Source organism: Trachemys scripta, chromosome 9 (assembly GCF_013100865.1).
Source record: "Trachemys scripta elegans isolate TJP31775 chromosome 9, CAS_Tse_1.0, whole genome shotgun sequence".
NCBI classification, from domain to species: domain Eukaryota; kingdom Metazoa; phylum Chordata; order Testudines; family Emydidae; genus Trachemys; species Trachemys scripta.
In genome coordinates this window covers 99,040,276-99,053,452 of record NC_048306.1, presented here as the reverse complement: position 1 = coordinate 99,053,452, position 13,177 = coordinate 99,040,276, and the positions used below count along the sequence as shown (strand labels likewise).

Sequence of the window (13,177 nt, the reverse complement as noted above, 5' to 3'; positions counted from 1 at the left end):
AGCTGACACCTGAGGATATCATCACGGAGATCCTACAGAATGTGGCCAGGATCAATTCCTTCCTACTGGCACCATAGCAGAAGATCAACACCTTGAATACCTTTCTGATCTCCCCATATCATTCATCCTGAGGGATCTGCCATGGCAAAGGTACCTCTGAACAAGGCAAACACCATCAGGCCACTAGTGAAGAAGTGGATGTTGCTTTCCCCAGAGAGCTAGCAATGAACTGGGGGGGGGGGGGGGGGGGGGGGGGGGGGGGGGGTGTCTCACAGGCAGGGTGGTGCCAACATCCCTCAATGTGCCACATTGCAGCAATCAGTCATGCCTTCTGATGTGCCTGGATGCCATAGTGAGGAATATATCCTGCATAGCACTCTGCTGTCATCAAGGAGTGACTTGCCAGGACCCCCTCCAACCAAGATGTTGCCACCTACCTGAGCAGCTCACTGGAAGGGAAGTTTGGAAGAGACAGACTTTTTTTGCTTTGTTCTGGACATGTGCCCACAATATACATAACAGGAGAAGCAGGTCAGCTGCCACTGGACATGGTGCAAGGAACACCATGAGCTGGGAATCCTGGTGCCACAGGTGAAGCATGCAGAGCACACAGTCATCACTCCAAAGCTAGAACCATGCTGGAGAGGACCTGAAGGAGGCAATCAGCTGCCAATACATGGGGGAGAGGGGGAAATCTGAAACTAAGGCCAGGGCGTGGTATTCAAGGTGATGTGCCAGTGGGACACCAGCAACCATTTTCTCCTTGGGGGCAGCTTCACCTTGGTTTTTGCCAACTGGAGGTTCATCCACAGGGCCCAGCTCAACTGCGTTCCACTGAACAGAACCATGGGAATGGGACACACCATGCAGGAAGTACAGCTATGCCAATGAGCAGCTATCCTATGTAGCTGCAAGCCCCATTCAACCCTAGAAGCTGTAGTGTAACACCATCCAGGATCACCTAGTCAGCACCATCCCACCACCCATAGTGAAGGTGGACATGAACACCACCATCCCTGGAACAACAAGGGCCAGAAGATGGTGGCCATCATAGTGCCCTTTGAGAACAGGACCCTGGCTGCCTGCTCCACCCATGCTCAAAAGATGGAGAAATACATCCCTCTGGCCAAACCCTTGAGAGCTAAGGGTTACCAGGTTCAGGCACAGGCACTGATTATCAAAGCCTTGGGCACATGGGACCCCAGTAATGAGCAAGTGAGAACGCAGAATTGGTCAGAGCTACACTCAGCTGGTGCAGCAACTCATTGTGTCAGAAGCTGTCAGCTGATGGGACATCTACATAGATGTCCCAGGGACATCCTCAATACCAGGAGGGATGAGCTGGAGTGCCAATCAGCACAGTGGGGAAAGTAACTGATATAATCCCCAAGGGAAATCTTCTAAACTGGCAACTAACCTTAAATTCCCAATTACTGAGGGACAATTTTCACTCCCTGCTATACTTGTTTTCCACAACCAACTCTAACTTTTAATGAGTGATGTACCCAAATACTTGGATGCTACTACTGAACTTATTCACCTAAATTTGGGTTATTGCTGATTATGTACTATATGTATCTTACAACTTTGCATTTGTGGATAATCTAAGCACTGTACCCACATGTAAAGATGCTTTTTTCTTAACCTGTAATTTTTTTTAACCTTCACTTTAACAATTGTTAAAGTGAACCAGAACTAGCATGCATTGATGGAAGAGTTTAGTTGGCTTAAATCCTACAAGGAACCTCCAACTATCTTCCTCTAGTGTACACTTGGCACTGAGCTGAATTGCATTTCAGACCTGATCAGAGACCATTTCAAGAATGGCCCTAATGCTGAGCTAGTGAAGCTCCTTCTTAAAATTCAGTCTCTAAAAGTCGCATGCCGCTTTCCTACTAGCGATACGTGGAAGAGTAAACACTTTGGCAAGTGTTTTGCCAAAATGTGTTGGTTCTACCTGCTTTCTGAAATAGCAAGGCTGCATCTCATTGCTCTTGCCCTCTTTGCAGATCAGTATGTTGTGATTGGAGCCCAACGAGATTCCTGGGGTCCTGGAGCAGCGAAGGCTGGTGTGGGAACCATCATGCTGCTGGAGCTTGCCCGTGCGATTTCTTCTATGGTAAAAACAGGTAAACAATGAAACGCTTAATTAAGCCCAAGTACACTTTGTGCTGTAAGAGGAACAGATTCAAGCCAATCAGTCCTGCTTGGTGGTTCAGAACATGTTTCCTAATTACTAGGATTCACTAGTAAGCAAAATGCTCCTGAAGAATCTCTGCCTTCATTTCAGCTAGCTAAGCTGTTTCCTCACCACTTTGGGCCCTGCCACAACTTCATCCAAGTGGCGCTTGGATAAGGCAGAATTGGAGTTGCCAGTTGAACTGACAACTAAGCGCCTCCTCCGCCAAACAACTTCATCCTGCCAAGGTTTTCTGTGGGGTTTGTCTTGGGGTGGGGGGAAAGGTAGAATTCAGCTGCTTGCTTTTAGTCAGTTTGTCAGGGGTTCTCAAACTGGGGGCTGGGACCCCTCCGGGGGTGATGTATTACATGGGGCAGGGGGTTGTGAATTGTCAGCCTCTACTCCAAACCCCACTTTGCCTCAGCTTTTCTAATGGTGTTAAATATAGTGTTTTAACATAGGGGTAGGGGGGTTGCACTTTAATATATAAAGGGGCAGGAGTTGTGAAAGGGGTCACGAGTACAAAAGTTTGAGAACCACTGGTTTAGGTTCTTTCAAAGCTGGTCTGCTGGTAAGAACTCCTCTTCTATAGCAATGGCAGCTTTACTTTGTCTCAGTCCTATCAAAGCATGCCTCTTGTATTATCATAGTACCTAGGTGCCCCAGTCATGGACCAGGCCTTTGTTGTACCAGGTGCAGTACAAAGACCCCAAATTCTTTAGCATAGGGCAGAGTAAGACACGGTGGCAAATTGACAGTACTGGAAAACAATGACTGCGTTGGCTAGCATAATAGGCTGTGAGCTAGGCTGATGTTGGGCTGAGATAAGTGTGTTTGGCTGTCACCGCAAGAACTTCACTGAGTAATCTTACAAATTAAGGTGCATCAAACCTTAGATTGCTTAACTTTTAAACAATTTTGGTGGAAGACTTTTGAAATGTTCATTTACAAATAGCATTTATTGAACTTGCATTTTAGCTATTTGATTGACATATGTACATGGCAGTACCTACCATGATATAAATGGAAATAAGGCATAAATCTGCAGTGAGGGGTAACAACCCTTGGAACAGTTTACCAAGGGTCATGGTGGAGTCTAACTTTTTTAAAGTCAAGATTGGATGTTCCTGAATTAGAACCTCCTTTTTTTAGAAGGAATTACCTTCAGGAAATTCTCTCCTGTTACACAGGAGATCAGACTAGATCACAATGGTCCCTTCTGGCCTTGGAATCTGAGAATGTGTTGGGCACTCCACAGGTAGTCAAGAAGGAATAACCTGTGCTCCTGGGGGCTGATGACAGACTGGGTCACTTTACCATCACAGGTTCAAACATCAGGATTTCTGCCAGCCCAATGCTGTACAAATAACTATTCAGTGCCAAATGTAGTCCAGTTGAAAGTGACCTGAGGTAACTTGTATGAATGACTTGGTTAAAGAGGCTTTAACGTCCAGGTAAAACTGACAGCAATTAGGTGTCAAGTTTGGATTAAAAACATGAGGATCTCAGACCTCTATACAGTCAAAGGACTTGAAAAAATAAGACCTCTGCTTTGTTCCTTCTGTTATAAGGACCTTCTTCAAGATAACTTGGATGGATTGTTGCTCTCTTTCAAAGGCACATCTATACCTGTTGGTCCTACATCTATAATTCAGCTAAAGGCCTGCAGCCCTGGTATCTGGGGAACTTTTATTACAAGTACACTGCAAACTACCGTTCTGCATCTCACGTGTTCTGTTAAGGAATGGGGCCCTGATCTCCACTTTTTTTTCTTTCTTTATTTAAAGGTGGCTATAAGCCCAGAAGAAGCATTGTCTTTGCCAGCTGGAGCGCAGGGGAATTTGGAGCTGTTGGTGCCACTGAGTGGTTGGAGGTAACTAATTTTGGTTTGCTCACTGATGCCTTTTACCTAATCCAAGCATACCTCTTCTGTCTTGAACTATAGTAACACTGCTTTTACTAAGTTACTGCCTATTAACAGGCATTTTTCTCCCATTTTAGGGTTATTCTGCTACACTGCACACTAAAGCCTTTGCATACATCAATCTGGATGCTGCAGTTGTAGGTAATTATTGCTCTGTGTTCAGCAAATCTACAAAACTCTAAAATTAGAACTGGTCAAAAACAGGTGAGCTTGGTAAGCTGTCACTCTTCCAGTGTGAAGCTCTAAAAGGACCAGGCTAAAAGTTTTTTCAAAGTAGCTACCAGTGCCTAGTAACTAGAATAGCAGGTAGATCAGGTGCTTTGGATTAATTCTGCTAATGTACCATATTATCTTAGTCATTACTTCTGCTAAACCACTGAAAATAGAAATAGCACTAAAGAAACCATAATGCAACTTTATTCCTATAATTCTTGTACTTGTATTGGCAACATGTTCCAAACCTTTAACTTTTACCATCACAGGTTCAAACCACTTCAGGATTTCTGCCAGCCCAATGCTGTACAAAGTCATGGAGCAGACTCTGATGGGGGTGAGTCCTAGTCTCTCTGGGCTAGTCTAAACCATGATCCAGGTATACAGGAAAGTGCTTGGACAGTAACTTTGCACCTTATTGCAGGTGAAGCATCCAGTAAATGGGAGAAGTCTGTATGACAACGTTGGTTCTGACTGGGCCAAAAAAGTGTAAGTCTCCTACTCTTCTTCCTTTGAACAGTAACTTTAAAAAGTTCTTGTATCTGGAGCAACAGAGCTAACTTAACTTCTCTGAACCCAAATGATCTCCTCAAACCCCCATATAGGAATAAATCAACTGACTAGGCAGTCACTCTAGCTTTAGTTCTAAATTTGTTGCTACTCTGTTCAAATCTTGAACCACAGCAAACCATTAGGACAACCTCCCACCCATTGACTTCATTCCCATGTCGATGGTGCAATAGTTTAGTACACTACTTGGTTTGGAACACTGCATGTTCAAACTAGATCACATCTCCAATCTAGCTTTCCAGCTGTTCCAAGAACAGCCTTCTAGGAGATGCTGGTGTTCATAGAACTGCAGAAACTGGCTTCCTAGAGCTTCACTTCCATAACAGGAATCACCTGGCCAGATGTGGCCATCTGTTCTTAGCTTCAAGCATTAGATTGGGTAACCTACAGTTCTGAGTAACAATGCCAATATTTCTCATTGCAGTGTTCCCTTTCGTATGGATAACGCAGCCTTCCCTTTTCTAGCATATGCAGGAATTCCAGCCGTTTCATTCGGTTTCTATGATGTAAGTCACTTTGTACTTGTAAACAATCTCTGCCAAATGGAGTAGGAATGTAAATGCAAGTTAAGCTTCCTTGCTAGCAGTAAACTTGTGATAGGTTTGACTCTCCTGATCTAACTAGTTGGAAGAACTAAAGCTGCTCTACTGATAAGATGAAACCAGATCAAGCACGTGCTAATGACTTCTTCCATCTAGTGGTTTATCCTCACTGACATCACAGTGGATTAGAATCTGCTAAAGAGCAACTCCTGGCAGATTGCACTGCTCCTGGGGCTGTGGGTTTCTTACCACCTCCTGGACTGATGTGGAAGCTGAACTCAACAGTGGGGGGTAAACTGTAACCTCAGGGCAGCACAGCTGTAGGGTTATACCATCCTATTTCAGTACTCCCTTCTAGCCAGTGAATGCCATCTCTTGTATGAGCAGCTTCCTAGTTCTCTAATGGAAGGCAAGATCAGACTGTTAAAACTACAAAGGTGGCCCAGAGGTAGAGCAGTTACTTCTAGACTAGATACCTGTCTATGGCTCTCATCCAAACACTTCCTCAACTACTCAAGACTTAAATTCTTACTCTTCCTTCAGCCATTGGTTCACACAGTAAGACTAAATCATGGTGAACTAAACAGAATTCTGCATGGCTTGCCTGCATTCCAGACCCTGCTTATCTACTTTCCTGTTCATGTAGATATGAAGCCTGTGTATTGATGTGAGTTTCTAAACCTACACATTCCTTTTGAATGGAGCTAGAATTCCTGTTTCCCTGATGTCCCATGTTTTTGTTCTCTGTAGCATTAATAGCACTGTAACACACTAACTACCCACCTGTTCTACATACTACAGGCATAACTAAAAGTTTAGCTGAGCAGAGAAGTCAAATGTGAGCTTTGAGAACAGTAAGCTCTACAAAGTTAAACATCCTCAACTTTTGACACCTGCATTAACGCTTCTGCAAATATTTGATCATGTGGTTGGCTGGAGCTCTCGTGATATTGTTTGAGTGGATACTTAAGCAGGAAGTTATATCTGCTGAGTCCAAATGGCTTTCTGGAAGTATTCTTGCCAGTAGAACTTGTGTATTCCTTACATCCCTTGGTGGCTTTCTGCAAAGGAAGGAAGGGCTGACATCTGAGTTTGTTGTGCTGTGGAGTATTAGCAGGTCACCAGTAACCTGGGGAACATTGGCAAAGCAGTTTGCTGCCCACGTCCACTCAAAGCAGTGGTGCTGCCATGCATACAAGTAACACTTCCCTATCCCTCTGCCTGGCCTTCTATAGGGCAGAATGAGTGCTCTGCAGAGGTGCCAAATATAGTTCAGCATGGGAGGGAAGAGAAGGGACTGCAGATAGACAGACCTGCTAGTACTGCTTACAGTACAGCCAAGGACTAGGGTAAAACTCAGAGAAACACCTACTCAAAACCAGGGTTAGGTGTAAGAACTGAGTGCAAATGCTTTGTCTTGCAGGATGAGGAAGGGTATCCTTTCTTGGGCACCAAGCAGGACAGTTGGCGCAATCTTGCCTTATCTGTAACTCATCTGGAGGAGTTGTTTCGGACTGCTACAGAAGTGGCTGGCCAGATGGCTATTAAGATGACACATGATCACCAATTTTACCTGGACTATGAGCAATACAACCAGGAATTGCTCAAGTTCATAATGAAGATTAGTCCATATAAACAAGAGATAAAAGTAAGTTTTACCTTCCTAACTAAACTAATCTTAAGGTTATGTAAGATTTTTTTCACTAACCCTAAACACTGAAATCTGCCAGTCTTACCCTCATCCCCACTGATGAGCTAGGGTTATCCTTGTCCATCCAATTCCTGGGACTACCAACAAGAGCCCCAGTGTGGTGACTGGCAAAATGAGCCAACTATCAGATGCTGGACAGAGGTGCTGTTAGCTACCAGTGAAGATGGGTAGCCTGTATTCAACTCCCAAATCTCCCTTTTATCTTGGTTACCGAGCTAGAATGGAAACTAAATAGCCAGCTGGAGATCTAAGAGCACCCAACAAATAGCATTAGCAGTGGTGCACATTCACATGCCCAGACTGAATACCTCATCTGGATGGGCTCTTCTAAAAGGGCCTCTGAAGGTATAGCTGAAGTTAAAAACTTCCTGAGCAATGTTCAGCCTAAGGGTACCAGTAACTCAGGCTATGCCTACAGTCAGTTTTTCAGCAGTGTGAATAGATCTCCCCTCTGCATGACAAGTTACACCAACGTACACACTGGTGTGGACAGCACTAAGCCTGCAGGAGAGCTCCTGCAGCTCGCTGGGTTGGCGCAGTAACACTGCTGGGAGTGCACTGCTGGCCACCTAGCATAGCTATGCCACTGATCTCTGAGGGCACAGCTACACTAGTCTTTCAAAATGGTCTCTGCTAAGATTTTTAGCAACTCCAATTCCCAACCCTGTCCCTGATAAATCAGGAGTAAAATTACTAACTCTAGCTCCTCTCCCTACCAGGGAATGAATCTGACCCTTCAGTGGCTGTATTCTGCCCGTGGAGACTTCAGTCGAGCTACAGATGCACTGACAAGAGACTTCAAAAACACTGACCTTAACAACAGGCTCCTCTGCCACATGATAAATGACCGCATCATGAAAGTAAGTCTTCTGAGCTTGGTTACAAGAGTTGATCCTTTAAAAGGAGCCCAGTATCAAATAGAATGAGCATTTATGAAGGGTTCTGGTGGATATTTGGACTCAAGTCCACTGGATTTATACCTAGTGACTGGACTAGCTGATGTATTCTACCTGCAGCCACATCTCCTTAAGAGGCAGAGCTGTTTTCCTAGATCAGGGCCTGCACTTGCAAAGTGGTCATCACTTTATGCCTTACTACAGTTGTTGGATTAGGAAATGCCTATCTGGGCCCCATGTGGCTGCCCTGGTAAATCCTTAATTCACTTCCCCCTAGAAACATGTCTAGGTGTTAATAGCAAACACTGGCAGAACAGCCATGCAAAAGCTAACACTAAAGAAGCCACTAGGAGAGGCTGTTGAAACCACTTCTGAATTTTTCCGGCTCCTAGATAATCTCTGGCTTCTGGCCCCTTCACCCCTTGTCTCAGTTCTTGGCTACTGGACTGAATTCCTGCCAATGTCAGTGCAATTCTAAATTTGACCTTTCCTCTTAAGGTGGAGTACCACTTCCTTTCTCCATACGTCTCTCCAAAGGATACCCCTCTACGTCATATCTTCTTTGGCTCTGGTTCCCACACTCTGTCAGCTTTGCTGGATCACTTGAACCTCCGGAAGACCAACCCAAGTGCCTTTAACCCAGACCTGTTCAAGAACCAACTGGCTCTGGCAACCTGGACTATTCAGGGTGCTGCTAATGCCTTATCTGGTGACATTTGGAACATAGACAATGAGTTTTAAATGCATTAACCTTGATGCTGGGGTGCAGAAACAGGGAACCCCACTCTTCCTCAATGACACTGAGTAAACATTTACACTAAATCTATTGACGGTATTTGGAAACCTACATTTTGAGCAAGTAAACTTCAAATTTGATTTTGATCAGGAAACATCACAAGCAGCTGTTTAAGCAGGGATTTCAGTCTATCCCCACTAAACCTGCATCTCCCTCAGAACAAGAGGGTCTTCTGATTACAGTATAATCTCACTAAAAACACTACTGCTTGTGGTGCTGCCTTTCTATTATGCTTGAGAACAAACAGGTCAGACTGATTAAAGCTAAGACATAGTCTACTCAAATCTAACTTCTGATCTAAAATGAAATTGGTACCTTTGAGTGGGGAGGTACAGTTAAACTCAGGTAGACAATGTTGGCTTTCCCTTTTGAGGTCAGTCTTAAAGTTAGTGAAGGCAGAAGATCGCCTTCATAACCGTTTATGGGGAAATTCATAAGTGCTTCCAGCCTCCCTTCTGGGGCCATGGAGACACCTTGACCTCAAGTAAAAAAGCTGATTTTTTTTTTTTTTTTTTTCTTCTTCTCCACACAGTAGTAGCTCTTAGCTGCTGAAATAGTCAGGAAGTTCTGAAGTGTCTAGCTACCCTAATACATTGAGTTACCATGTGAATGCCCATATTGGCTTCCTGGGAAGAGGTGACTTAAAGACTAAACCCCTAACAGAAACTTGCATCACAAAGGGGGGGTGAAATCCAGAAATTGATTTGTGTCCTGGCAGTCTTTCAGATAAAACAGGCCACCTGGTAACCGATAGCTTTGGATGGCTACAGCTGACACTTCAGACCCTGTTGCTGTGAGGCCTTTCATGAAATCAAGAGTCTTGACTTGCCAAATTTTTGTTTGGCAAAGTAAGTTGGGCAACTCAAGGAAGGATCTCATTTGGCACTGAGATATTTATTTGTATTTATTTATCAGTGACAGAGTTCACTATAAATGGTGTTTTTTTTATAGAAGATAATTATCGGAAGCAGTGCCTTCCATAATTATGACAGTTATACTGTCGTTTTTGAATAAAAGCAGCATCTGCTATTACAATCGAACATGATACTGGAATTTTGCATTCAAATTTTAAAAGGAAGCAATGGTCCATGAAACTTAAATCTATTAGAAAATTACCAATTCAGCTTTCCATAGTTTTCAGACATGGAAAACACATGGAGATCTTGAGTAAGCATTTAATCTGGTACTAAAAGTGCTCATTTCTAAAGTGACTCCTGAAAACCCCAACATTTTGAGATGCAAACAAATTAAAAATAACTGCAATTAAGCTTCCCTTGGACTTACTGCCTAGCCCTGAGGTCAGGCTTCTCTTCCCCTGCTTCAGTTGATGACCTCTGTAGCTTATACAGGGAATGCAGCTCCGTAACCTGCTTTAGGCCTTGATTAATGCAAGAAAAGCACCTCTGAGCTTGGCAGGTAAGACCTTTCAGTTAACCTTTAAGGATGCATTAATTGGGTTAACCATAGCCCTGGCTCCACCCTTGTTAAGCCTAGGGTGTTGTACACAAATGCAGACTTGTATCTCTAAGATCAGGCAGCAATTCAATCACATGGCAGCTTTGCTGCAAAATTTCCAGTACCTTATGTATCATGAAAACCAACTCATTATCGGGAGCAGTGTCTCCCATAATGTATAAAGAACAAGGTAGTTTTTGCCTACCAAGGTGTTATATCGGAGGCAGTGATCTCCATATGTTGCACTAAGGGTGTACGTAATTATCGGGAACAGTGTTTCCCATAATTTTCTTATGCTTATCATGCAATGACATCTACAGAGCTTGATGGTTAGTATCTAACATGTATCCTCAAATTCCTGCAGTTCTAGTTCCACTTTCCTGTGTGTTGCAGATGCAAATGCTAGTGTGTATTATGCATGGGAATTTTTTTTAAACCCACTCTGTAGGTTAAACTGTTTCAAGTTGTTGTGCTGTAATCTCTCTAGGTACATGACTGGGTCTGACTATTTAGCAAATACTAGAATAGTAAGGCTGTTCAATTTGTCTTAGAAAGGTGAAGGGAATTGACTATAAAGGCTTGAGGAATTGCTAAGGGGAACATATGGTAGTGGAGTTGTCAAAATCCAGCGTTTAGTGGGCTACATTCAGTCTCATTATGGTATGTCTAAGCCAGTACAATTTGATTTTGTACTTGTTAACATCAACCTAACTAGCAACTAGTCAATTCAGACAGCAAGACTCTAGGGGTCCCATCTGCTCCTAATCAAAGACAAAGTAGACTTCCTTGTTCCTTCAAATATGTTAGTACTTCACTGATAAGTTCCTGGAGCCTATTTAGGTTCTATTAAATGCTGCTGTCTCTAGCAGCAGCCAAAAAGCATATCCTACTAAAGCGCTCACCCTGCCCCATTACAACAGGGTGCTGGTCTGAGCCCCCAGTGTGGCCCACTTGCATACAACTGGGTTTAGACTCCTGGTGCCTGTGCTGGAGCTGACTCTGCAGAGAACTTAGACCAGACCTGTTTAGTGGCAGCTCAGGGATGGGGGAGAGTCGCTATTGCAATTTGAGGCTAAAATAAGCCCTTGATACTTCATTAATGAGCTCTGGAGTAGCTTGGTCCTGGCCATCATGAAAGACAGAGCTAAATTCAAGTGCATACACTAAAATCTTCTGCTCTGATGGCATCAGCAGCAACCTTGATACTACTTACAAGGAGGTGACCACATGGCACACAAACAAGTGATAGGACAAAGTCTCAATCCTGTTTGACTGAAACTCATGTGCTTGGAAGCTGTTGCCACAGCACTTGCATGCATCTTGAATTAGATTCTGTAAACTTTCCCTGCTACTAAGCATATAATAAGACAAATTCTGTCCTGTAACTAGATGTGTCATAACTGATTACTACAGGTTCCGTTCATACTTTCTTGCTCTTGTACTGAAATTTGACTTTGGGATGGGATATTAATTTGCTTTGTTCCTGCATTACCTGCTGTCTCATTAAAGGAAACTTGAAAGCTTCCATACTGTGTCTGTCTCATCCATGACTGTAAAATACTGACCACCGCTCCTCCAGCCACTTAAGACTCCTAATAATCCACCTAAAGCACTCTTTTTGTAGCCGTTAAGTGTCCTTTGCTTTGCAGAGTGATGCATTATAAACAATGCCATGTGTCTAGTGGTATAAGGGCTCCAAATTCCCAAGCTACTGTCATGAAATACCTCCCCTCACCATCCAAACTCCTATGGCTATTGGATGATCTCACTGACAAATTGGTCTTTTGATTGGTTCACATGTGGGCTTGGTGGCTGACATTGTCTGGGAGGCTCTGCCAAGAACTGACCTCCTTCCAGGTGTGCCCAACTACTTAGCTCTAGCTACTCTCAACCCCCTGGCTTCTACACAGTGGGCTCTTCCATCCATGGGTTTCCTGACTCCATGGAACAATTGCAGTTACATTGCAGGTATCCTGCAAACTGTCTGGTGGGGGAAGTTGCAGAGGAATGGTAGTGCCTACCTGCAGCAAAATGGCCAACTTCCTAGAACAGGGTTGTAGCAACTTTGGCCAAGGGGAAGACACTAGATCCACAGCTGAGAGTTTGGGTTATGGGCACCTGAGTAATTGGCCCAGTTCACCTCCCTTCAAAGCTATTGCTTCAGTATCTGCAGATTGAAGCAGAGGTCGCTGCAGGAGTTACTCCGTGTTTGAGGCTTTGAGTGTTCTTTGTAAAGGCAACAAGCCCAGGACGTAGCCTGGCATACCATGGGCAGTAAGGTGGGTGAAACCCACCAAGGGCAGCCTTAGATTCTGAATCACTCTTTGTTCTAGGCATCAATGCACTGGACCTTGCAAACCAGGGCTGCAGTTCCACCCCAATGCTATAGGTGGGGCAGTTACCTGCCCAGGATCAGACCTCAAAGGCAGGCAGCCTTACCTGCCCTCCACCCTCACTGCTGGACATGAATAATAGGCTGCTACTGCCTTCCCCCTTCTTGTCTCTCTTCCCCCACCCCCCATGAGAGCATGTAGTCATGATTCTGGAGTCTAACCTACTGATTGACATAGTTGAACAGCTGTTGCCAAACTCCCCAGCTTGTAAAATCCCATACGTGGATGGAGATAAAAACTAGAAACCAGATTTCCTGGGCCAGGAATACATCCCAACAGGTGGGGGTTCTATAGAGGAAAATTTCATTCCTTCCAGACTACAGCTGTTCTCATGTCACCTGCCTAGAGCAAAAAGAACAGGAGTACATGTGGCACCTTAGAGACTAACAAATTTATTAGAGCATAAGCTTTCGTGGACTACAGCCACTTCTTCGGATGCATATAGAAGCAGTGGGCTGTAGTCCACGAAAGCTTATCCTCTAATAAATTTGTTAGTCT

General features: G+C 44.1%; 1 protein-coding gene across 3 annotated transcripts in view; it reads left to right on the top strand.

Annotated features, from left to right (window-relative positions):
* Nucleotides 1-11,811, top strand: part of TFRC (transferrin receptor) — a 34,094-nt gene extending 22,283 nt beyond the window's left edge. For all 3 annotated transcript variants that reach the window (XM_034780987.1, XM_034780989.1, XM_034780990.1), the window contains 9 exons: nucleotides 2,010-2,129; nucleotides 3,967-4,052; nucleotides 4,181-4,244; nucleotides 4,586-4,653; nucleotides 4,741-4,805; nucleotides 5,311-5,392; nucleotides 6,852-7,076; nucleotides 7,859-7,999; nucleotides 8,534-11,811. In XM_034780987.1, the coding sequence (XP_034636878.1) occupies nucleotides 2,010-2,129; nucleotides 3,967-4,052; nucleotides 4,181-4,244; nucleotides 4,586-4,653; nucleotides 4,741-4,805; nucleotides 5,311-5,392; nucleotides 6,852-7,076; nucleotides 7,859-7,999; nucleotides 8,534-8,776 (1,094 nt within the window). In that variant the 3' untranslated portion in view covers nucleotides 8,777-11,811. The remainder of the gene's footprint in view (nucleotides 1-2,009; nucleotides 2,130-3,966; nucleotides 4,053-4,180; nucleotides 4,245-4,585; nucleotides 4,654-4,740; nucleotides 4,806-5,310; nucleotides 5,393-6,851; nucleotides 7,077-7,858; nucleotides 8,000-8,533) is intronic.
* The last annotated feature ends 1,366 nt before the right edge of the window (nucleotides 11,812-13,177 follow it).